Here is a 26,571-nt window from a genome sequence, read left to right as displayed (position 1 = left end):
ATACCTGGCGATGACGAAAGATCCATTTGTGGCCATAATGAACAAATTAGACTCATGATGTAAGTCAGTCTACATAACCTAAAACTTAGGCTCTGATACCAACTGTAACGATCATAGTTTCCTACTACATTCTAGGACGCTACTTCATGCATGCATAGGCTTAACCGTACAATTTCTTTTAAACCATCAAATAAAATAGCCAAATTTTATTTAATAATGCTCAAATGAGCAAAGATATGAAAATATAATTAAATAATAATAAATAAACTAAAACAAAATAAAATAATTTACCATTCGGGGTACCCCTAAACCCTACTTTAAAAATGAAGGAAATTAAATAGTCAAATAATAAAATTGATGTATTTTGCATGAAAGTGTAAGACGCCTAACTCCTAAACCAGATTTCAAAACATGATACTAGGTGCGGAAGCAATAAATCATCCTAATGGCCAGGTCACGATCTCTCTTGTCATGCGCCAGTCTGTCATTACCTTTACCTAAAAAATAGGGAAAGAAAAGGGTGAGTATAAAGATATACTCAGTAAGCAGCCCACTACTGGACCCACTCAGTGATCTGTTAGTCTAACCATTGGACCAAAATGCACAAGGGCATCATAGACATAGGCATAAGGGGCAAACCCGAAGGCACGCTTTCATAAGTAGTGACACAAAGGTCACAGACATAAATACAAATGGTGATCCCAAAAAGGACACCGTACATAAGCATAGGGTGTGGGCCCGAAGGCTCACATATTCGATGTGCATAGCCCAATAGTACACTAACAACCACTAAAAATCTCATATGGACATAAGAATATAAACATTTAGTACAATCTCAGACATAAGCATGCAATCAAGGCCATGAGTCAGCATCAAACTTTAACACCGACCCATACGTCAACTGTATCACAGTTTCCTCACACATTAAACCTTATCATAGTCTATTCATATATCAATGTTAGCACCCTATCCCCAGCCTACTCATGCATCAATCCTTATCATAGTATTCAGTATACTCTTACATCCAACTTTACACAATATTCTCATACGTCAACTACAATTACCCATATCAAAATCCATCACAGTTTACTCGTAAATGACATAAAAATTTTCAACAGGCTTAATTTCATAAGATCTTAAGGCAATCGATAGTAAACCACTTACCTCAGGATAACAAACTGTCCCAAACGAGACCTTACTCTGCTCGAAAACTCCCTTCACCGCCACACGTTCCTAAAACTAATGGCAAAATCCATAGGTGAACGTTAGCTCAGGCACAAGAATCCCCAAATGACAATGGACTGCCAATAAAATACCGAACTTACCCCAACAGACCGCTCGGCCGGACAACCGCGAATCGACTGCTACCAACACCAACGACAACAGGCAGATAGAGAATGACGTTTGGAAGAGAAGAACCCGACGCGACTGGAAGACCCACGATCGAGCGGCGACTTGGTTGACAACTACGAGGAGGTGCAGGTCGTCGGAGGTCGAGCTTCGCAGCGGCGCGAACCAAGGCTTCGGCTAGGCGGCGCGCGACCGATGACGGAGAAGAAGGAAAACAATGATCGACGAAGAGGCACGCGGCTGGAGACCCACAGTCGAGTGGCGACGAGGAGATGCACAGTGAAGGGGGGCGTGCGGTTGGAGGAGGAAGAAGAAGGAAAAAAAAAAAGAAAAAAGAGAGATTTTTTTTTTCTTTGCACACAGCCCAAGGTCCCCAGTCTTTATAACCCTAATTCCTTCTTCCTTAGGGGTAGAGGCAACAATAACTAGGGTTGGCAAAATTCCCCACGGAGTCCGCTCCCCACAGAGACCCATCCCGATCGGGGCGGGGAATCCCCGGTTTGACCGGGGATGGGGTCAAACCGAGAAAAATTTTCGAGACCCTGTCCGGGGACGAGAACGGTATGCCCGCCCCCGACTTGATATATTTATATTTTTATAAATATATATTTATAATATATAAAATAATTTATTTATATATATGTTTATAATATATAAGGTTGGATTGAAGCCCAATATTAAATATCAAAATTCTAATTCTAAGCCCAATAAGCCAAACCCAAACTTAAAAAACTAAAAAAATATATAATTGAAAAGGCAAGTCTGTAGGGAATCCCCATCCCCGTCCCCGCCTTCAAATGACAGGGACGAGGGGGGATGTGGGAGAATTTCCCCACGGGATCGGGGACGGGGGATGCCCCCGGCCCGATCCGACCCCATTGCCAATCCTAAGTCGATAACGAACGTTAATCGTAAATTTGACAAATGGATGAATAAGAAATTTCATTAGATCAATTTTCATTGAAATAAAAAGGTAGCCTAAAATCAAACCAAGAAATTGAAATTCAGAGGCGAAAAATATTTTTCACATAAACATAAAAAGTAAATAATATATAAACCCTAGGTCCATCATCTTCTTCTTTCTGCACCTCTTTCTATGTTTCACTGTTTCTCGTCTCCCATCGACCGCAGATCGGTCACCCACCGAGGTTTCTTTCTTCTCCGTCACTCCCTCCAGCGGCCACACACCGCCACGCCAACCCTTTCTTTCTTTTCTCTTCATCTCAGCCGTTGCCATTGTCGGTCGTCGGCATACCTTTGTATCATTTTTCTTTCTTTTTCACTATCTCTCGCAACCTCACTCCGCAAGCTGCCGTTTGCACGATGCTTCCATCTCGAGGTCTATCGTGGTGATCAAAGTATTTTTTGCCCAAGGGAAACAAATAATTTCGATTTCGATTTTGAAGTGAACTATGAATCCTCTAACCCTAGTCAAACGCATCCAGAAAATCAACGCTCAAGAGGCCTCGCTTGGGATTTCTGAGGAAGCTTCATGGCACGCCAAATACAAAGATTCCGCCTACGTCTTCGCTGGAGGCATTCCTTATGATCTCACTGAGGGAGATCTCCTCGCTGTATTCGCCCAGTAAGTTCATAAGTCTATCTATTTTCGACATTGAAATGAATTATTTTCTCCCTTGGTTGTGGTCTTGTTGTTCGAGTAGCTTCTGAATTGGACTGTGCTGGTAGTGATGGAAAATTTCGGAGTTCTGCATAACTAGAAGAATTTGTTTGTAGGTCATTGTGAATCGTTTTTAGTCGACAGTTTTTAAGTGTATTAGATTGGTAAGAGATGGAGTTGATGCTTCAATTTATGCAACTTATGCTTAACCAAATAGACTAATTGAGCTCGTATTTGCTAGTTCAATAGATTTTGTTGTTTCTTGTATGGTCAGTTTGGGAAAAAGCTTCTCACTCCCTCTCCTCCCTTTTCTCTAGAGAATCATACACGTTTTTTCAGTCTAACTTCCTTTTGGAAATCATCTTCCTCGAGACCTCGAAGGGGGGCAACCAAATGAGAAGGGATTGGGATGTTTGGGGATACCACTTGAGGTCATAGGTTTAAATCTCAAGTGAAAAACTCAGGCAGTTTGGTAACCATTTGGTTTTTATACTTTTGTTTTTGAAAATTAAATTTATTTTCTCTCAGGTTTTCATATTTATTGAGTAAAAGAGTTGAATTGGTAGCTAAATTCCAAAATAAAAACAAGTTTTTAAAATTACTTAAAAGTTGGCATGGTTTCTTGAAAACATTGGTAGAAAGTCGATAGCAAAGCAAGAGATTTAGAGGTGGATGGGATGTTTTAGGCTTAATTTTAAAAAATTAAAAATAAAAAACCAAATGGTTACCGAGCGGGGCCTTAGTTACTCAAGAGTCAAAACCTTGTTTTTTTTTTTTTCTCCAGAGCTAGCCATGGAGTGGGGAAAGCCTCTGGGTGATTAGTGGGGCAGGGTCTAAGCATAATGCAAGAAGAGCTCTTCGATATCTTGGTGTGTGTGTATATATATGTATGTATAATCACATTCGTTCCAATCGATAATCTCATTTTTCATTGCCCTTTCACTCTTTATTTATATGTAAATACATTTTTAAGGTTACATATTATTTTGTGGGTCATTTGCCATTCTGAGTAATGAAATGTACTTGGATGTACAGGTATGGAGAGATCGTAGATGTTAATCTTATCAGAGACAAGGGTACAGGAAAATCAAAAGGCTATGCCTTTGTTGCATATGAAGATCAGAGAAGTACAAATCTCGCTGTAGGTTGTCTCCATCTCCTCGTTCTAAACTGTTTATCATTTTATGGGGCTGAATGCAGATCTCTAAGTAATAGTATTTGTCTCTTTCAGATAATTTGAATGGAGCACAGATTCTAGGTCGAATCATTAGGGTTGATCATGTGCATAATTATAAAAAGAAGGAAGAGGAAGATGAAGAAGAAGAACAAAAGAAGAGGGAAGCTCGGGGTGTTTGTCGTGCATTTCAAAGGGGTGAATGTACCCGTGGAGCTGGATGCAAATTCTCCCATGATGAGCAGGTATGTGTGAGACCTCCTATTGTGTAAACTTACTCCAGAAATAGTAGAAAGGGGAATCAAGTGTGTTGATTTTTTCAGGGGAAATCGTTCATTTCACGGGATTCTAGTTTAACTTTTATATTTAATGTTCCTAGCTACCCTATGCCTGACTAAAAGAATGAAGACGAATATTTTCTTGAGTATGCTTGGATTAGAGTTTTAGCTTCACTTTAGAGATTTGATGTACGAGTGTTTTTATTTATTTATTTTTTTTAAATTCAGAGAGCTGCGAACACAGGCTGGGGGGCGGCAGAAGATGCAAGTTCGAAATGGGGGCATGACAAGTTCGACGATCGAAAAGATCATGACAGAGAATTGCGTGCAAAGGGAAGGAAAAATAGTGATGACTTAGAAAGACATCCAAGGGAAGCTAGTGGGAGGCTGAGACAGGAAAATAAACTGAAAGGCTGGGATGATAGTAAAGAATTAGAACTCAAGTCGAGAGAGGATCATGACTGGAAAGATGAAAAGAGATCGAGACGTCATGATCTTGATGGAAGTCGTGAGCTGAAGTCCGGAGATGATTATTATAATAGGGAAGAGAAGAGATTTAAAAGGAACCATGATGATAATGGGAAAGAAGAGAAGAGGTTGAGAAAACGTGACGACGACGACGAGACGAAATTAGAAGACAACCGCTATATGAAGGAAGAAAATAGATATAGAAGGAACCAAGACTATGAACTGCCACAGCATTCAAAAAGGGACTACAATAGGGAAGAGGACAGATCAAAAAGGCATGGTGATGACGAGTATTGGCCAAAGCGGAGGGATGATGATAGTAGAAGGGAAAAAGATATATCGGTAAGACATCACTCAGAATCACATAGGAGGGAAAATCCTGATGAGAAAAGAGACTACCGATCCTCTCATGGTAGAGATTCTTCATCACATTCCCATAGAGAAAGAAACGAAGACCGTCGTAGATAAAATGAAAGAAGACACAGCAGCTCATCACGGTTACTCGGTTAGTCCTGTCATGTTAATTTTCTAGAACAAGTTTTCAACATTATTTTGGAACATATTTTGGTTTTCTGATGGCCTGGTCTGTTTCCTTGTATTGTAATAGGAACTTTTTTGGCCCCTCACTGTTTGTACCATCAAAATGGGCAATAACTCTTTGATTTGGAATTCTCTTTGAGTAGAAAAGTTAAGTTCTTGCTGTGACATGTGAGTGGTTGTAAAGGATCATGTATTATCTTTGGCTTAAGAATATAGATTATTTCAGTTGAAAGAACATTCTTCTTTTATGTTATTGATAATAACCATTGAGGGTGCAAATGCAATGTTTGTGGTAATCCTTTAGGTATAGTTTCAAGGTCTGCCAAAAGATTGAGAATCCATTCACTAACAAACGAGAGAATTTTATTCTTCCATCTCAATCATTTTTCGATTCCCAATCTATTTTCTGATCGTTTTATTCCTTTTAGAAAAAATCTTCCATCTCAAAATTTAATAATGAATAGTATTGTCTATATCTGCTATTAAACTTTTAATTGTTAACTTCTAATTTAAATTGTTGAATCAAAATTCATTGCTGACTGAATACGGAGGAAGTGTTCAGATAATTACTATGATAATATGCAATTTTGATGAATGTAAAAAGTATGAATACGGATACGATTTCTACAACAAACAAGTTCAAGTGATTCCCAAGTGGGACCTAAGTAAAATTGATAGGTTCCTAAAATTTCACCATATGTTTAAAAGGTATTTACATTCCTTTATAAGTTACAATATTTCTTTTAAAGGAAACGTTAATATTATCCCATCTTTTATATGGATTTCAAAACCACACTTAAACTGGATACTACCTAAAAAATTAACAATCAATACAACACTCAATGACGAATTATTGAAGAACAATCAGAGATGAGCTATTGAAAACCGATCCTAGATGGGATATTGGAGAAGTTTTTTTTTGTTTTTTGTTTTTGGTACAAATGATCTTTTTATAAGCACCTTTATGATTTGTGACCATTTATTTACAATCGTAAAAGTAAAAAGTTAGATTTCATATGTTTGTAAGGGGCAAATCACCCATAAACAGATAATTCTATTGAAAGCTGTTAATGCCTATAATTTGACATTGAATAATTCAGTGGGTACTGGATACCAAGATTAGTGATTCGATATTTGACAATTTCAGTGGTAGATAGTGTTGAAATAATTCTTTTAGCCTCTTCATCACGGATTGAACCACACCATTCTCAGCCAACGCGTCAAATTCTAAAGAATTTCTACGTAGTTTTAAAAAGTTCTAAGGAAATTATGAAAGGTCAGTAGAATTTTTGAAACAAAAGGGTAAATTTTCAAGCTAACATTCGCCCAAATTGATATTGCTTCGTTCTTGTCTTGTTTTTTTTCAAAACAAAAGGAAAAAACAGAAAAAGATTAATGCTAGATTAGGGCTTTTGATACCTTGCTTTTAGCCTGCAGATTCTGCAGTCGATTCATTTAGTCCAGTTTTCACGATCAATTGAGCAAAATTCAAGGCCAAATCTGGTCTCTCGAATTGCATCTTTCACATTTTATATATTTACAACAATCGATTTCTAGTGGAATGCGATTCATCATCTTCATCACGACTTGCCCGACGGAGTTCTTGACCTGCTGCCCAGGATTTGATGAAGCCATAGCAGCAGAATTCATTATGTTAAGAAGAAATTCGTAAATTACAGTGTCCTAAGTGTAAAAGTACTGCTGAGGATACCAAATGATTTCTTGATTGATCCTCGAATTCCATGCGAGCGTACCCTCTAACTGTAAGGAAGATCGAATCAATTTACAGCTTTCTTCAGACTGATATCGGTTGAATTGCGAGAAACAGTTCAGAAAAAAAAAGTTGAGAAATTACAATCGTGAGGAACAGAGAAAAACGCCATCAATCAGTATACTAAACCGGAGTTTCAACGCTACGGTAGGGCACGAAATTTACTAATCAACATTGGAGATCAAATACAGAAGAAAAACCGAGAAAGAAAGACGTTTATATGCCTGATAGAAAGAGATTTGGAACCAAGGAGAAAACGAAGTAGAGGAGATTCAGCTCGATTCACATCACCGCCATAATTTTAACAACCAGAAAGAAGGAAACAGAGATCGATAGTACCAATTCGACAAAACGGAGCCATCTCGCAACCATCCGAGACTAATTCTCGCCTCGTTTCTGTACATAGAGAAAGTGAAAGATGAAGAAAAGGTCTTCAACATCGGAATCATCGCCTGTTATCGTAATCAACGACTTCAGATTCGGTAACCGATCGCGAATTCTGAACTATCGAGCGGCCGATCGAATTGATCCACTCCTCCTTTTCGCGCTCCGACTCAGCGATGAAGTACATAGTGTCTGAACCGGTGGTAGAGAGCTCGAAGGCGCAAGGCTTGTGGAGGATATCCTCGGCTCCTTTGACGGTGAGGCAGGTATTGACAGGGATAACGCCGCGTGGAATGGAAGCGCGAGTAACAATAGAGTCCTTAAACCAGAAGAGTTTACCTCGTTTCAGAACGAACCAACGGCGACGCCAGGTTCTTAGGTATTCACCCTGCTTGTTGAGCCAGCCGGCGCGCTCGGGGCTGGTCCAGAATTCGACGCCCTTGTAATCCTCCGGACTCGGATCTTGGCCGGTTGCCGCTCGCCACAGGCTCTCCATTCTACCGGAGCTCATCGGCCACAACGGTATCGGAGAGATAAGAGAGGATGTTAAGCCTAAGGCCCGATTGTGGTTGCGGATGGGATCTTGTCAGCGGAGGCTCTTGCTTTGTATTTATATATGTATTTTTATTATTTATTTTTTTTTCATTTTTATGTATTTATTGGGGAAATTAGCTGTCAGTGTTGACTTGTTGACTAATTTAAACGGAGTCGTTTTAAGGCGAACTCGACTCTCAAGCCAAAAACCAGGCTGTATTGTATTGTAGCATTGTATCGTTTTGTTTTTCTGAATTGTCTAAAGAGTGAATTTCTTTTATTTTAAGAAAATAATAATCAGTAGGAGTTCTCAAAAATAAAGATAAATGAAGTTGAACCTTTTATATTAATACGGTTGTTTTCAAAACTTATTAGAGAAATAAGGTTGTTTTGAAATTTATTAGAGAAATATTGTTGTTTTGAGAGATCGAGGATTGAGGATTCGATTATTGTAGAGGTCGAATGTTGAGAACTCGAAAAATAAAGAAAAACTTGGAAACAATATGTATAAAGGGTTGTCGAAGGTTGAAGTTTCGACATACATAATTCGAAACTTTAACCCTCGACAAGTGGAATCTCGCTAATTTTGTGATGAGGATCTCGCTCTAGAAGGACATGTGGGCTAAATCTCGCTGGTAAGATGAACATCGCTAGAAAGACAGTTTGTTAAAAAAATGTTTATCTCGCTCATGAGGAGGATCTCACTTATCACAAAATTAGCGAGACTTACTTTTAAAGCGAGATCCTCATCACAACAATGTGGATATTGTAATCAGTTAGGACATAATTTTTTTATTATATATTCAAAATTTTTATAATAATTTATTGTATATTCAATTTTTTTTATTATAATTTATTGTATATTCAATTTTTTTTATTGTAATCAATAAAGTTTTACATTATTCTTTTAATTGAAAAATAAAATTTTCTTTTATCATGTTTATTTAATTAAGTGTAGATATTTTTATTGTATATTCAATTTTTTTATTATAAAGTTGTACATTATTCTTTTAGTTAAGTTGTACATTATTTTTTTAATTAAGTTGTACATTATTCTTAGCCTGAAAGGACATAATTCCCGGTTAAACTACTTAGATTCTTAGCAAAATACCTCAAATAGTTCATTTACTAGCATTGCTAGCGAGATACTCATCATGAGTGAATTTACCCTTATGAGCGAGATCCTTGCTCATCAAACATTTCTTTAACAAACTGTCTTCCTAGCGATGCTCACCTTAGTAACAAGATTCAATCCACATTTCTAGCGAGATTTCCATCTAGAGCGAGATTCTCGTCACAAAATTAGCGAGATTTCCTTCTAGAGCGAGATTCTCATCACAACGATGTGGATTTTGTAATCAGTTAGGACGTATTTTTTTTTATTATATATTCATTTTATTGTATATTCAATTTTTTTATTATAATTTATTGTATATTCATTTTTTTTTTATTGTAATCAATAAAGTTTTACATTATTCTTTTAATTGAGAAATAAATACTTATTTTATCATGTTTATTTAATTAAGTGTAAATACTTTTATTGTATATTCAATTTTTTTTATTATAAAGCTGTATATTATTCTTTTAATTAAGTTGTACATAATTCTTTTAATTAAGTTGTACATTATTCTTCTAATTGAGAAACAAATATTTTTTAATTGAGAAATAAATATTTTTTTTTTCTTTCAGATCATAGCTTTAAACCCAGGACCTGTTGATCCCGATGTTTTGTACGACCAGTCTATTCATCGATCATCTGTTGTATGGCGAGATCGTATTATTGGAGAAATATCTTGCAGACGTCGAGAGGCAGTTCTCCAGCGCACTATCCCGCTCTACCCTCGAATACTACCACTATTGCGCACATCTGGATTCTATGGGGTTGCCAGATTATGATTTATTCAGTTGGACTGGCGTCTGATCACAACCTTGGTCGAGAGATGAGGGCCCGAGACGCATACATTTCATATGTCTGTTGGAGAATGTACTATCACTCTACAAGACATAGAAGTGTTGTTGGGGTTACCTGTTGACGGTGAGCCGGTCACCGGAATGATGTACGATGACTGGTCAGAAGTTTGTCAATTGTACTTCGGTGCGACCCCCACCTGCCGACAAGATTAAAGGATCGAGATTAAGTTTAATATGGTTAGGAACACAATTTCAAATGATGCAGACGAGGAAACCGTCATAAGATATGCGCGAGCATATATACTACAAATGATGGGTGGAAGTCCGTTTTCAGATAAATCAGTCATTTTGTTCACTTGATGTTCCTGCCACTGTTAGCTAACCTTCATGATGTTGGGCGGTATTCGTGGGGTGGAACATGCTTGGCATGGTTGTATAGACAACTATGCAAAGAAACAAGACCTGAGGTTCGAGACATAGTTGGACCTCTCATACTTTTGCAACTATAGGCTTGGGAACAATTTCCAACAATGGCTCCACAGCTACAACATGTTAATGACGCTCAGTTAGTTAGACGAGCCTATGGTTCTCGGTATGTTGTTTTAATTCAATTTAATTTTTATATCACTGATCTAGTTAATTTAAATTCTAAATTATCGATTTAAAAATAGGTGGAGAGACAAATTTTGTGTGACTAGGACAACCACACATGTAGTCAGCCAGTATAGATACATGTTTGATCTGCTTCAACTTGAACAGGTACATTACACTGAACCTAATTGATTATTTTATACACATTTTTATTGTATTTGTCTTTAATATTCTCTAATATAATATTTTGTGTTTCAGGTTATTTGGGAGCCGTACACAATTATTATGCATAATTTGCCTAATTTTTGTACGAATATGCATAATAATTTTGTACGAATGGTCAAAACATATGGCGGACGATGAGTCCTCTCATATGTTTTCACATTGGTGAATGACATCTTTTTGACAGGCTGATGAGACAATTTGGTTTTCAGCAGGATGTCTCATCGCCTTGTAATACTGAACCCCTACTGCATGATATTGATCTAAGGACTGGAGATTGGTCTGAAAAAGTTGCACATTTGGTAGTGCGATGACACTATTATGCAAGGTTTATTGCAGTGGGGTTTCTTTTGAACAGTTTGACACAAATGTCACTCCATAATATATTCATGGATATAATAATATCATAAGGCGCTACGTCACTCGTCCAAGAGCAGTTGTGGATCATCTGATAAATGAATGAATATTATCTAATTATTTTAATTTAAATTTATTTTAAATATTGTCTAATTGTTTTATAATTCATAGAGATCGAATAACAGTAGACTCTGTGAGGTTGCGAATGATCCAAGCCAAGTTCTTGCTATATGTAGTAGCAACCAAAGCTATATGGAAGAAATTCATTATATGTACGATATACCTATTGTTCCTCCACTAGCTCCTAGACGTAGAGGACCTGTTCGGGAAGAGGATGAGTTTGATGAGGTTGCACATAATGTGGAAGAGTTGTCCCTTATGATGTAGACGCAGAGTCAAACTGATTATGTTAGTCTGATGATGATGATGCCAACATTTGGTTCTGACTCAGAGGCTGGTCCTTCGTCTTCATACGTGCATGGACATGGTCGGGGTCGTGGAGAGCATAATGAAGATTTATATTATGAAGCGCCTGCAGAGGTACCAGAGCAACATCAAGAAGAACCCGAGCAACCTCAAGTTCGAAGTCAACGACGACAACTAACTCGAAATCGACAACGTCTGCCTTGTGGGACAGATTGTTTTTTGTAATTATTCTTATATAAATGAGATATTTAATTTACATTTTTTTTTATTTTTATGAGACATTTTTTTAATCTATTCTTTTTAGAGTTTAAATAAAATAATAAAATATTTTTAGAAATTGTTTTTATAAAATGAAAAATTAAAAAAAAAAGGAAGAAAGAAAGAAGAAGTGGAATGTGTAATAATTAAAAAAGAAAAAAAAAAGAAAAAGAAAGGGCAAGGTCGAGGGTTCAAAATTTGACCTACATTGGTTGAATTTTTAACCCTCGAATTATTAAAAAAAAAAAAACAACAATATTTTTACGAATAGTTTAAAAACAACCCTATTTTCCTAAATAGTTTATAAAAGGACAATATCCTTTTAATCTTGGGGGCCAATATTTTTAGAAAAAGGAAGTAATTAGAATAATAATAATATAATAATGAGTGCTTATCCTATAAAATCAAATTTGAGCAATCGAGGCCATCCTGTAACATCCTGAATTTCAGAAAATTTAAGTTAATTATTTAAAATTATTGAGTTTAAATTTCCCTTTCATTTGGAAAATTTGGGTTAAATTGAAATAATTGAAAAACTTTTATTGATTAAATTGAACTTGATTGATTAGATATTCGAACTGATTATCTTAAAAATATTGAATTTTGTTTCCTTTGATTTTGGATTTTAGGGCCAACTTAAAAAAAAATTAAAGAAATAATTAATTTCATGTGGTTTAATTGATTTAAATATTTGGAAGGTTTTAATTTGTATCAAATTGATGCATTTTATGCCTTTTAATTTTGGTTTTTGAAACATAAATTAAGATAATTTGAAAAGTTAATTGATTTATAAATTTAATAGAATCTTTGGAGATTTTGGAGATATTGTGATAAAATATTTTATTTATCTTTTAAAAATTTGAAAAAAAAAAAGTTAGATTTTTTCGAAATTAAATGGGAGTGAAAAGAGGCAACAAAAAAAAAAAAGAGAAAGCAATTCGGTTTTTCAGCGACAGCTCTCACAAAATTATCGATTGCTGAAGTTTAAACCATTGGTGTTTGACATATGGAGTTTCATTTTGAACGGTTGGATCATTGTTTGAAGTTATGGTTTGTTCGTAATTGCTGCTGAATAAAATCTATAAAACTAGAGATTTTCTTCTCTCCCACTCTTGCAAACCCTCTTCATGCAAGACCTTTGCTACCAGCCGCTAGCCTAAATAATTTATGTCGTTCGATAGCAATACCCGCTGCCTATCTATAGTATCCACGAGTCGATGCGCCATCTACCGCCATTGCCCGATCTTTGCCGGAATCTTGAGAAAAAACTTGGGTTATACTTATTTTCCTTATAATTTGGGAGGTGAAATTCACCCATTTTATTTTGGGTTAAATTAATAACCTCTCTTTGGTGTGGGAAAAGTTAGATTCAAGATTTGGAAGTTGAGACATTGACCATCAAGCTAGAGACCATTTTGTTTTGCAGTGGTGAAGATCGGTAAGTTTTGTAAGTTGTTGGATGGTTATTCTTTTGGATTGAGAGTAATAGTGAAAAATTAAGTTATTGATTTTGGATTTAATTCTTGATCAGATTGGCTAATTGAATCAAGTTTTGGAATTTGTCTTGGATCAAGCCACCACTTTTAGATTGATTTAAGTGTGCTAAAGAAGTTCTAAGGAGATTTTGTTTTGCGTTTTTTTACCAAGTTGAGGTAAGTGGTACTATTATCGGTGTGCGACCTAGTCTAGAATTATAAAGTCAACTAATGGACTCTTGAAGCATGACTTTATCATTATGTTTTACTTGTTGCATGACAGTTAGTATTATGAGCATGTTCGAATTTCTAATAAGTACTGATATTATGTATATGATGCATGAATAGACCAATAGAGCTGTTTACTGTCTCGTCTTGACGCATGTTTTATTTCGGAGGACCTACGGGCCGTTAGACATGCGTAAGCCGACAGATTAACGTTCATGTTACTTTTTTTCTTTTTTTCATGTTTCATGTTTGACGGTGTGCCTACGGGCCGCTAGACATGCGTGAGCCGACAGGTTTACGTTCATGTTATTTTCATGTTTGACGATGTGCCTACGGGCCGCTAGACATGCGTGAGTCGACGGATTCACATTCATGTTATTTTCATGTTTGACGACATGCGTATCAAGACAAGATAGTACGTCTTTTGGTTTTCCTTTCATCATCAAAAATCGATGTAGCTGTATGAGCCACGAGCTATTTTTCTTTGCTCGTTGATGCATAGCCTGATCCCGATAATGGGATCACTTACTGAGTATTTTATACTCAATCTTTCTTAATTTATGTTTTTTCAGGTAATGACAGGAACAGACTGGCGAGTGACGAGAGGGATATGTGATCGTGCCGTATGGGACATATAAATCGCTTCTGCTTAATTTACGTTTTCAAGCTATTTAAAAGTTTTGATTTGAAACTCAATGTTGGTCAAAATTTTATTTGTCTAAGTTTTTTTTCTTCTTCATTATTTTAGGGTCCCGAACAAAGGTTTTACTTATTTGTTATTTATTTTGGAAAACTATGTTTATTATTTTAATGAAATTTATTTCCTCAATGGTCAAAATATTTTGAATGTAAATGTGTAATTATGAGTAACGACCCTTATCAGAGTATTAAAAGATCGGGTCGTTACACATCCGCTTTGAAACTTTACACAATAATAATAAAGGTTGTTTTTAAATATGGTCTCTATGTTTTGAACTTTGTTTAATATTATTACATAGTATTTTTAATTTTCAATTTTAGTCCATGCATTTATTGAATCAATAAATACATGAGCTAAATTTTGATATTTGAAAGTGCATGGACTAAAATTAAACAAACTCCAAAATCTTGAATAAAAATAGCACTCTAACTAAATCATTTTTTTTAATTACTTGTATTTTTGTGTATCCAATCAAATTATTGAGGGATGGGATTTATAACAAATTTATTTACAAAATTTGTGATTATTTTTTAAACTTTCTTGATTGATCAAAATTTCAAAATCATCTTCAACATTATAGCCAGATTTTTTAAGAAAAAAAAATGTGAAAGCCTATTTTAGTATTTTTGAGTTTGATTAAAAGTTCAAGAGTGCTTTAAATTAGTGGAACAATAAACAAAGGCAATAAAGCTAAAACTTACATGCAGATATTACAAGTTTAATTTTAAAAAACCAAATCAAGATGACGATTGACAACTTATTTCTGTTCATCAATCAATATAATTACAAATATCACATGAATTGGTAACGATAGAGGAGGCATTTGCATTAACAATATGATAGATTTACATCATTTCCAGTAACTTTCATTAATCTTTATTTTGAGAATTTTACACTTCCATTAACATTTATACAGTTGAGATGTGGGATGGGGAATAATACAGGTTGAAAAGAAAGTACGGTCAGAGTATGTTTGAATTGACTTTTTAAGTGCTCAACAACACATTTTTAAGCACTTAGAAAGTCTCCAACGTGGCATTAGTTTTGAGCTTCTTGGTTAATTCAGCAACATACTTACCTTGGTAAAAGGCCTGTTCAAGCTCCAACTCTGTTGGGTGTCGAGTTCCATCGGCTGCAAAAGTTCCTGCACCATAAGGAGAGCCACCTTTCACCTCATTCATCTCCATCATCTTGCTTCCAAACGTGTAACCAAGGGGTACAAATATCATTCCGTGATGTGCTAGCTGCGTTATTGCCGTCAATCTATGCACAATAATAACCGTAACGGTTATCAAGGGAAGATCCAAATTCTTTTATAAGAAATGGTAGCATTCTAGCCTATTATATATACTGATATGAAATCGACAAATAAAGAAAGCGAGAAAAAACGTAATAATAAAGATCAACACAAATTCACGTGGTTCACTAATACCGTATTAGCTACGTCAATGGGTAGAGGGAGAGAACAATTTATTATCAGAGAGAAATATTAGATAGTACAGATTGCAGAGGTGCCAATAGGGTTAAAAGGATTTATACATGATAGCTCTCAAACACAAATCAAAGAATAACATCTTAGAAGAGATGCTTTAATTTTTTAAAATGTAGAACAGAACCAAAGGGCAATTGTCTCTTGGTTTGTGTCATTGGTTATCAAGAGAATAGAGACAACAGGACTTCAGAAAGATCAAATTCCATGTGAAGGTATATGAAGTGGATAAGTCAGTCAGATCAGAAATGGGCAAAAAGACAATCAGTGATAGATATGAAATGGAGTTTATCCTTCCAAGAAGAAGAAGAAGTTTATCCCAATCTTTCAGTGCAATTGATAAAACAGGCCATTCTGTTACTAGCTGTTCTAAACAAGGTTTCCTATAGGTAAATCAAGCTAATAGGTATAGGAACTAAAAACTAGCCAAAACTTGATTTAGCAAAATAAAATCTGCAGGAGGCCCTTATGTAAAACTATGATTCAAACTTGTCTTAACAATTAGAATATTTCTTTGTTCCAAAGCACAGGCTGATGAAAGAAAACTACAGAAAGCTAACAGGAAACGAGATCTTACGCAGTAAGCTCCTGACCACCACCATGAAAGCCAGTACTCCAGAAAATTCCAGCAGGTTTACCAGCAAGTGCTTGAGACTGCCATATCTCACTTGTTGCATCAAAGAACGCCTTGAACTGAGCAGCCATGACCCCAAATCGTGATGGAAACCCGAAGAGAAAACCATCTGCTTCCAACAGTTGTTCTGGCCTGATCTCTTGCACATCATCTGCTTTTGGAGGAGCTTTGATCTTTTTCATTATTGCATCAGACAATGTCTCAGGCACCTTCTCCAAACCAGTCAGTCTCAAGTCAGGCAAAAACTTATAACTAACCAAAGATTTCGGCAAAACAAATTGCAGTCTTAATTGTCAATATTTGGTTATATACTCGAAAGTGATTTTGGAAAATCAATGGAAGAAGCATTTGGTTTCACTTAAGAACACTACATTCAAAATTCATCCCAAACTCACTTGTGATATAAAACAATGTTGCTTTTTCTTATTTCATGAAGGACATATTTGAACCATGGAGTTCGTGAGCCTCGTGACTAAATAATTCTTCAGACTAAATAACTTCACTCCTTAATCCTCTAAGAGTCATAGTACCTGCCATAGAGTGGCTTCAACCCCTAGAACTGAATTGGCTCCCTGTTGAATTTTCCTTGCCATGGTCTCAACATGGCCATGTAAAGAATAGTACCTATAACCCTTTGATATGTCAGCAGTAAACCAAAGTGAAATTTGAATCATAGAATAGGGGAATCCATGGAAGCAAAAGTAGGAACCCAAACTGCTACAGTGTTGGATATAGCTAAACATTCACCATAGCCCATCCGCTTAAGTTTTTGGGTTGATTGATGATTTAACATGGTATCAAAGCATGAGGTTCTATGTTCAAACTCTAGTAACGTTATTTTCATTCTAATTCATATTGATTTACATCTTCTACAAATCTTTTAAGCCCACTAGTGAGAGAAGTGGGAAAGTGTAGAAATAATTAAATTTTTTCATAAACTATGATGTTAAGCTTTTGGGTTGATAAGTGATTTAACACAAACAACAAGGAGGATTCAGAAAATTCAAGAGGAAGAGTAAGAAATGGAAAGCGTAAGGAAGAGACTTACACTATGTATATCTTCGTGGTCGACATATCTTGTGGCTCGAAATCAAATCAGCTTCCTGATTGATAGATAATATTACTTTAAACATGGAAATTTCTAGTTCATTGAATACAGAGAACGAATTCGAGTGAGAGAAAAGGTTTTAGAGTGAGAATTTTCTAGTTCATTTGAAGATGAATAAAGAATTTGACAATGCCCTCACTCTCTCTTCATTTTTTTTCTTTGATTCAACTAAAATGAAAGGAATCTGAGTTTACACGGATCAGAAAAAACAATGAATTGCAGAATGATGAAGATGAACCAATTCATTCATGGAGTTTATCAGATAAAACCTACAAAAGAAGAATCAAAATGCAAATACAGACAACGCTAATCGCTCAGGCATTCTGAGGAGACTGACCTTTACTGTAATGGCGATTGAATTGGAAGGCAGAGAAGCTTCATCGAACCGATAATGGATGAGTGAAAATAAGCACATACAAATTCATTCCAACCTACAATCAAGCTGTCGATCAAAAAAAATATCTTCCTAAACAAGCTAGCATGTTATTATTTACATTACATTATATTTATTTTTTATATTTTATACACTTTTTACCATATATATAAAAATATAAATACTATTTTGTTTCTTTGATTCATTTTAGTTCTTATATTTTCAACTTTAGTTGTCTTCGTACTTTAAATATGTTCATTTAGTCATTATAACTTTGGTTCATTTTGATTGTTATAGTTTTAAAAGAGATCATTTTGGTCCTTCCATTTTCATTTTTATTTTATTTTTAAAGGATAAAAATGAACATTTTTTAAAACTTCAAGTAAGGGTATACATAAGTTGGGTTGGGTTGTTGGATTTTTTTTTGGACAAACCCGAAAATTCAGGTTGGTTAGGTTAACAACCCTATAGACCTGAACAGGATCTCCAACCCAACCCAAATTGAGTTATCACTTATCAGGTTATTGTTTTTTAATTAATTTAAAATACTTAAATGTATTTACAATACATGTCTAATAACAAAAAAAAAAATCTCATAATATTCAAATGTCAAATATTAAATATGCATGATCTATATTGCAAACTTTAAACAATGAAACGTTACTAAAAGAAAAACATAAAAAATTCACAAATTCATCAATTTTAAAATAAATAAATAAATATTTTTTAATATATAGATAAAAAAAGATTATTATCCAACTCAATTCAAAAATAGAAAAAATTCAACTCAATCTAACCCAAAAATAAAATTAACCCTATAACTTAGATTAAATAGTCAAGATTATTCGAGTTGACGTGTCATTTGAACATCTCTAAATTTGAAGAAAGAATTTAATAAAAGTTAAAAATATAAAGACCAAATTCAACCTTTTGTAAATTAAAGAATTAATGGAACCTTGAAAGTAACGAAACCAAAATAAATTTAAGCCAAAATTACATACCAGAATAGTATTTAAATAAATAAATAAAGAATTTTAATATCACACGTCTAAGTTTCCAACGGACAGTGACAAAATAGCGTTTTCGTTTCCAACCTTTTCATAAAAAATAGATACATGTGTTTTCTTTCCAACTTACGGCGTGTTGAAGTTTGGTAGTGATTAGTGAATTTCTTCTTCCCCTAACACGTGTTCAATATTGGGTTAAATAACTTAAATTAAATTTTAATTCATGAATTTATAGTCGCTGATGATAAATTTAGACAGAAAAACCCACCTGACCTTCACGTATTTTTTATAGTGAAATTATAATTTTGGAGAAGGAAGATGACCTATAAGACAAGACAAGAAAAGAAAACACCGGTGTGGTACCTGCCACAGAACCTCCGATGTTTAAGTTGGTATTTAGCAAAGGGTCGTAACAAACTAGAGATGGGGGAGAAGCACTTAGGTGTGTCCGTGATCCTTTATTTATAGTGCGGTGGATTTAGATTCCTAATCCAAAGAGGAGTAAGAAAGGTAAAGGGATTAGGAGACGTCGATTCGGGATAGTCAAGGGAAATTGAACCCTGGCCTTTGAGAAGTAAATCCTTTGGGATGGGAAAAAGTTCGTCGTCGAGGTTGAGGTGGGTAAATTGGGTCAAATGGCCCAATTTGCCTCGTCCTCAATCGAGGTAGGTTGGGTCATTTGACCCAACCCGCTAAGGTCGAGGTAGGTTAGTTGGGCCAAATGGCTCACCTTGCCGAGGCCGAGGAGGCCAAGTTAGGTCTTTTGATCCAACGCCTCTTTTTTTCTTCCTCTCTTGGCCTATAACTGGTTTCTTACACTCTTCTTGTCTTCCTAAACTCGTGACTCTTGGTCTGAAAATGATCTATAACATTAAAAAAAATATATTTAAAAATATTTATCAAGTCCTTGAACATTTAATTTTATATCTCATGTTCTTGCTTAAAAATATCAAGAATTTATTAATCTACTAGAAATAAAATTAAATTTAAGGTCTAGTGAAATCCTAAACTTCAAATTTTGTGTCCGTGAGATTCATGAATTTTTAAAATATTTATATCGAATATAAGGCAACAATTTATTATATATGAAATCAAATTAGAAATTTATTTGACATGAAATTAAAGTATAAGAACTTATTAAACAATTCCTAAAGTTCACGATGTATGGGATACAAAATTAAAAGTTTAAAACCTACTAAATACTTTTAAGTTTTAAAATCTAGAATCAAATGGACATAAACTTTAAAATTTAGGACCTAACTTGCAATTTAACCTTATTATTTAAGAGTTTTGAGGGATAGATTGAATGATAGCAAGTTTGTTTCGAAGAGACTTTGTATAATTTGGAGCTTGGTTCATTCTTGTCTTCGTGTTTAAAATTTTTCAGTACAACAAAACTATGATTCTATGACATTTAAAAACTATCAAATTTAAAATTCGCGACAATTATTTTCAGTCATTGTATAGTCTGTAAAGGTATGGGCATCAATGATAATTTTTGAAAAATGTATAATTGGTCTTGTTTTTTTAAAGTGTCAAAATTGATCTTCCAAGGACTATAAATAATTGTCAACAATGTACATTTACTGACAATTATAAAATTTTGTTGCCAAGTATACTATGACATGTTATTATTGTCATCAATTGATTCAAAATTGAGTATTTTTTGTAGTATTATAGGTATTAATGATAATTATATAAAATGTCAAAAAAGAATATATAGTGACACTTTTTTCTTGTCAAGAATATTGAACCATGATACTTTATTGTCAAGAATATCTAAACCATGACAAGTGTTTTATGTCAACAAAGTTTCTATAATGACACATTTTTATTGTCACAAAATTTCTTAAATATGACACTTTTATATTGTCAATAAAATACATGTCATGATAGTTTGTTATTTTTTTGAACCTTGTCATTACACAAATGATTTTCATCATCCTGTTTTAACACAAAACCGGTACAAACATGAATAAGAACTTTCATAAATAGGAATAAAGTTGATAACATTTTTTTAAAAAAAAAAATTATATACAAGGAAACTATCGAATGTCCTCAAAGGGACAAATACAAGCAAACTAGTAACTAAACAGGGTAAAGGTTTTTACCAAAAACTAAATACAACAAGGTATTGCAATGAGTAACTAAATTACAATAATTTTTATCACTAACCAAACGTCAATCAATTGCTTGATAGTTTCACCACTTCAGTGGGTTCATGCAAGACCTAGTAAAAATATAACATTAAACCTTAATTCGACACTAATTAGTTCAAACTATAATAGAGGGTCGTCAAGAGTTATAAACTAGATTCAACATTTAGAAAGAGTTTGAAATGATCTAAGTGAAACTAGAGCACCAAAAACTAATAAAACAATCTACAACTTTAATTCAAACACTCTAAATCAATCCCGGACTACAAGGAGAGAGTAAGAGTTGAATAGCCATACTACATTTGCATTGTGAATGAAATTTTCACGATCATTAACCCTGAAGATATAATGAAGAATACTTTTATTAAGAACCTAAGTATGCTCCATAATCATCCTATTATATTATTACTATGTAAGAAGAGAATTTACCATGTTGCAGTAATTTGAATGACTAAAATTAGAAAGTCATTGTAACAGTAATTTCTAAGACGTGTCTAAGTAACACTCACACTCCAAAGAAAAAAAGTGCTTAAGCCTCACTTTTGACTCTGAAAATCACCTAAATTGCTCTTAAAAGGTAGTTAAATCACTCTTTATTAATGAAAACCATGTAAAATGTTCGTAACAACCAACACCAACAATAGACCTTAGTAATATGTAACTCAAAGTAATAAGTATAACTCACTCTAACTTCTTGAACCTCCCGTCTCCCAACTAAAAAAGTACAATGTTGAAGTCATTTAAACTATTTAAGCATAATATATAATTCAACAAGTGTGTACAATAGATTTCTTTTAATAATTTAAACTCCAAAAACTAACAACAATTGCTTGAAAATAAGCAAAAATGGCAAGACATTAGCAAAATTAAATGTAGGTTCTAAATTATGGTTGAAATGAATGTAGAAACAATGGATATTATAATGGGTAAGAAACTTCTAAAAAGATGATAAAAACTTTACCAAAAAGGACTTTAGTTCTGGCCAAAATGTATTCAAATGAGTTCAAAACTAGTTTAAATCTACAAATAAGAGCTCATGTAGGGAAACTTCTGTAACACCAAAGAAAAAGTTTGAAAGGGGTTAAGAATAAACTAAAGTTAATACAAAAAAAAGTTTGAATAAACTAAATCTACAAATACACCTGAGAAAAAAGTTTGCATAGTTGATGATTAAATTAAAAAAGAGAGAGAGAGATAAATTTCCCTAAAACTAAGGGCTTATTTCGTAGAGAATTCGAAAACATAAATTTAAAAGCAAGAGATTCAATGAAAACATAGTTGTATTTCATTTTTTCAGATATAGTTTGGTAATAGATTAAAAAACTGGATTCTAATTTAAAGAATTGTTTAAAATGTGTTTGGTATTATATATTTATAAATAATAAAACTACTTGTAGTTATCGGTTAATATTTAATTTACAATAAACTATTATTAATTTATTTATGAATATGAACTATGTTAAAAAAAAATCAATATAATTCTTATTTTGTAATATTATATAATTTATAATACATTACATAATACATATTATATTTTCTTAAAAAATAAATTGAGTTTAGAATATCATATTATATTTCTAAATGTTTTATCTTTATTTAATATAATTCCGCCTTTTAAAATTTAAAATTAAAAATCTAGATACAATGAAAACAAAAGAAATGTTGATTTCAAAATTTGAATTGTTTAGATCATATAGAATCTAAAAACAGTTTTCAAAAACAGAGTCCGACAAGCACATATATGTTGTACTTAGTAAATCTGAATACATAAAACAAAATCTGGATTCTCTTAATAAAAAATAAAATAAATAAATAAAAGATTACAAAAAAAAAAAAAAAGAACTTCCCTTTGCAAAAAGATCATTTAAGCTCTTGTTAGAAAAATCCATTAAGCATTTACATCAAATATGAAGATGAAGGAAGAACACAAAGTTTCTGTTTTTGCATTTAGATCTAGAAGTCAAAAGACCCAAGCATAAATATAAATATTTAATTATATATAGAAGTCAGCTCATTGTTTTGAACTAACTTTTTTGTTTTAACAACTTTGATGCAGCGAAAAGAGAAAGAAATTTGCTTCGGCTTTCTAACAAATCTATATCCAATTACATTTAATCTCAACAAAAATAAAATTAGTGGAAAAGCCAAGAACAAGGACAATTCGAAACTAAAAAGACAATGGTTGTGAGTAGATAACTATTCACAAAGATATGATTATATTCTTAATTCGAATCACAAACAAAACCTATTGTTCCATGAATAGAGATGTCCAATTTTTCTAGAGGACGGGTCTCATGGGATCCCGCTCCGAACAGGGTAGAATTCCTCGATTAGGCGGGGAGGGAGATGGGAAAAAAAATTTCTCGTGAGCTAAACGGGGACGGGGAATGCATTCCCCATCCCCGCCCTACCCCAATTAATTTTAATATATTTATTTAGTATAGTTATATATTACATTTAAATTTCAAATTTGATTATTTATTGGGAAATATAATGAATATGTTTAAATTTAGATTATATATGTATATAATTTGATTTATATTTATTTCTTTTTACTAAAAAAAATAATTAACTTTTTTATACCAAAAGTTGAGTAATTTATCTTTAAATTTAAATTATCATATAAAACTAACCATAATAAACAATTTAGTGATAAAATTAATTATTTAATTAAAATTTGTTCACATTAGTGATTTAAATTAATTAACTTTTTTTTAAAAAAAAAATAACGGAAAAAAATCTCCGCGGGGAATCCCATCCCGATCGCTGTGGGGAATTTCATGGAGATGGAGAATGAAATGGGGAGCAAAGACGATGATGGGGAATGGCATCCCCGACCCCGTTTCGCCTGTGGACATCTCTACCCATAAATGCCACAAAACCAAAATAGAGTAGAGAAATCAAATCAAAGTCGAGAAAAACAAAATTGTTCAAATAAAACTTATTATACTAAATAAACAAATATTGCATAAAATAAATATCAAGCCCTTGTAGACAAGTGTATTTAGCGACCACGAGAGAGATTAAAGGGAAGAGTGGGATATATCAAAAACCAATGATAGAGTGAAAGGAAGTTGGCAATCGATTTGCTTTTTAAGAGAAGAAGGTAAGATAAATTAATATATATATGTATATCAATAGAAAACACTAATTTAATTTAAACAAACCATAATATGAACCTAATCAACATGACTAAGATTAGTTCACATTGATAAATTATAAGAACAATGTCTTTACAATGGGGGTTGATGCCCTAAATCTCGTGGGTCCTATAGTTTGTAATCTGTACAAACAATTTATTTATTTAATAAAATCTGAGGTATTTTATTCGACATTTAGTAGCATTAACCCACAAAACCAAAGAACAAACATCCAATGTGATCTTTTGAAGCTTAAACATGTATGTAGAGACATAAGTATGGATTGTGTTTAAGTGATAACATGAACAGTTTGTAGTAGATGGATAAGGTTGGGTACCTTATCCTAGTGACACTACAAATATGGCTCGCTTTGTAGATGTTACAATTATTGTAAAAGTCTACAAATTATCTAATCCTAATAATTTATGTAGAGACATGTGAGTAAAGTTGTTCTATACAAAAGGGTTTGTGTAAGACAGGATCACGAAATGAATAGTCTTATTATGTAACATCGTTAATAGTAAGAATTACATTTCATCAAGATGACTACAAATGATATGACATGAATCATGAGTGAGTTGTGAACTCCTGCCTATGAAAACAATCTTTTGATTTGCATAGGTGAGAGTGGCTAGTTCGCCGACTCAATATGACTATCATTTTGGGAATTCGTCTGATTGAGGAGTTGGGAACATGGCTATAGAATTCACTATTTCCCGATAAGTAGATAAATTGCTAAAAGATTGATTTCAGGGCTTAAACAATGTGATGTTACACCCTTTCTTGGCCCGAGAAAGATTTGGTCATAGTTGGACTATGAATTGTTCATTAGAGGAATCGGTGGTACTTAACGAGTTAGATGTAACTACAGGGACAAAACGATAATTTTGTCTCAGGTGTACTTACGAGCAATTTGTGAAGGTTCATTGCACCATTGACTAGTTATATCTAATGAACGCATAAATATATCTGAAGTACGAAGAGCACAACTGTCGATTTTTAGTGGAATGACCGGCAATTAATGGAAGTTGAGTAATTTAACTAGAGTAGTTTAATTAATTATACAAGTATTTAATTAATTATACAAGTATCGTTGAAGCTTCAATCTACAGGTCCATAAGGTCCCCTCTGTAGCTCAACTGGGATTATTGAGAATTAATTTTTTGGATTAATTTGAATGGTTCAAATTAAATGAGGGATCAATTAATTATATATGATATAATCAATTTAAACTAATTATATGTGATATAATTAATATAATGTATTTGATATATTATAATATAAATTTTAATTTGAGATGGTATAAATATTTGAAAATGATTCAAATATTAATTATATGAATTGGATTAATATATTAATATAAATTTGATTTATATTAAATTTCATATATTGTTGAGAGATTTCTAACCTAGATTATATTGTATTTGATATAATATAAACATATAGGTTATGTGTTATATTCGTTATAACATATAGTTTAAAGTATAATATATGATAAGTTGGTTATCATATATATATATATATATTAAATTTATTTTATTCAATTATAATTTTTGAATTAAATTAAAGGAGAGGGTTATGAAAATAACTCCCTCCCTATGTTCTTTCAATAAGGATAGTGAGTGGGAGTTGGTTTCAGAAAGTTCTTCTCCCAAAACACAGAACATCTGTGTGAAAAAATGTGTCATGCATTCTCACGAATAAAAAGATCCTCCTCTCAAAAATAGTTTTCCCTCTCTCCAAAAATTATCAGAGAAGCCCATAATTCTCTTGTAATTTTCAACCTTAGAGAATATAGAATGCTCTTTTGTGGTGGTGGTCATTTTTGGTGTTGCTGTTTCTATTTGTAATCCAATGAGACTGAAGTGTTCGTGATCAATTGGTAGGGAATACAGGAAGATTTGTGACTTCGAGGATTGATAAATCTAAATTTTATTTTCTCTTATTTGCATTGTGATTAAGCATGCTGTAAATTTTTTGTTAAAATGCATAACATTGATTTATGAATTGTCAATAATATTCTGTGAAATTAAAAACTTTGGATCAATCATCACGTCTACATTAAACCTCACAGTCCTTCATTCACGACTCACGGTATATTTAAGCTCGCAAAATGTCTAAATTACAAGAACGAATAAAGAAACATTGGGCTAAAAATGTGCATTGAGATTATAAGTGGGTAAAAAATAAAATTGACATTACATTACTATTTGTCCCTAAAAAAAAATCTAACAATAGCTTTTGACAATGAGACAGAGGCAATATTAGTATTAAAGAAATTATTTAAAAAAAAAGTAATAATAATAATAAAATGCCATCAAAACCCAACTTGCATCTAAAGCTTTATCACAATCCATTTGATGATTGTTTGCAAGA

The 26,571-nt window shown here is 33.3% G+C and overlaps 3 protein-coding genes across 3 annotated transcripts; 1 reads left to right on the top strand and 2 right to left on the bottom strand.

Moving 5' to 3' along the window:
• Positions 1-2,346: 2,346 nt before the first annotated feature.
• Positions 2,347-5,663, top strand: LOC120089342 (RNA recognition motif (RRM)-containing protein). Its single transcript, XM_039046776.2, has 4 exons — positions 2,347-2,935; positions 4,007-4,116; positions 4,203-4,390; positions 4,652-5,663. Exons 1-4 carry the CDS (start codon positions 2,763-2,765, stop codon positions 5,357-5,359), a joined length of 1,179 nt encoding a protein of 392 aa, XP_038902704.2. The 5' UTR covers positions 2,347-2,762; the 3' UTR covers positions 5,360-5,663.
• Positions 5,664-7,336: 1,673 nt separating this feature from the next.
• On the bottom strand, positions 7,337-8,411 carry PH1 (pleckstrin homolog 1). Its single transcript, XM_039046982.2, has one exon. The coding sequence runs from the start codon at positions 8,095-8,097 to the stop codon at positions 7,648-7,650; it is 450 nt and encodes a 149-aa protein (XP_038902910.1). The 5' UTR covers positions 8,098-8,411; the 3' UTR covers positions 7,337-7,647.
• A 6,678-nt stretch (positions 8,412-15,089) lies between these two features.
• Positions 15,090-18,027, bottom strand: LOC120087786 (Quinone reductase family protein). Its single transcript, XM_039044685.2, has 5 exons — positions 17,857-18,027; positions 17,460-17,514; positions 16,942-17,035; positions 16,355-16,620; positions 15,090-15,551 (listed from the first exon to the last, which is right to left on the bottom strand). The coding sequence occupies exons 2-5, from the start codon at positions 17,483-17,485 to the stop codon at positions 15,305-15,307; spliced, it is 633 nt and encodes a 210-aa protein (XP_038900613.1). The 5' UTR covers positions 17,486-17,514; positions 17,857-18,027; the 3' UTR covers positions 15,090-15,304.
• Positions 18,028-26,571: the final 8,544 nt, after the last annotated feature.

The sequence above is a fragment of the Benincasa hispida genome, chromosome 10, assembly GCF_027475165.1.
Source record: "Benincasa hispida cultivar pf3 chromosome 10, pf3_genome.v1.1, whole genome shotgun sequence".
Lineage (NCBI taxonomy): Eukaryota > Viridiplantae > Streptophyta > Magnoliopsida > Cucurbitales > Cucurbitaceae > Benincasa > Benincasa hispida.
Note: the sequence above shows the minus strand (reverse complement) of the source record. Positions and strands in the feature narration are given on the sequence as shown.

What these genes read in the sequence shown, in the direction of transcription:
- LOC120089342 (XM_039046776.2), top strand. Translation starts at nt 2,763, where the DNA reads ATGAATCCTCTAACCCTAGTCAAACGCATCCAGAAAATCAACGCTCAA. An exon ending in CTCCTCGCTGTATTCGCCCA is followed by an intron (nt 2,936 to 4,006) that starts GTAAGTTCATAA and finishes TTGGATGTACAG; the next exon opens with GTATGGAGAGATCGTAGATG. An exon ending in AAGTACAAATCTCGCTGTAG is followed by an intron (nt 4,117 to 4,202) that starts GTTGTCTCCATC and finishes TGTCTCTTTCAG; the next exon opens with ATAATTTGAATGGAGCACAG.
- PH1 (XM_039046982.2), bottom strand. Translation starts at nt 8,097, where the DNA reads ATGAGCTCCGGTAGAATGGAGAGCCTGTGGCGAGCGGCAACCGGCCAA.
- LOC120087786 (XM_039044685.2), bottom strand. Translation starts at nt 17,485, where the DNA reads ATGTCGACCACGAAGATATACATAGT. An exon ending in TTGAAGCCACTCTATGGCAG is followed by an intron (nt 16,621 to 16,941) that starts GTACTATGACTC and finishes GGTTTGGAGAAG; the next exon opens with GTGCCTGAGACATTGTCTGA. An exon ending in GGTGGTCAGGAGCTTACTGC is followed by an intron (nt 15,552 to 16,354) that starts GTAAGATCTCGT and finishes TATTGTGCATAG; the next exon opens with ATTGACGGCAATAACGCAGC.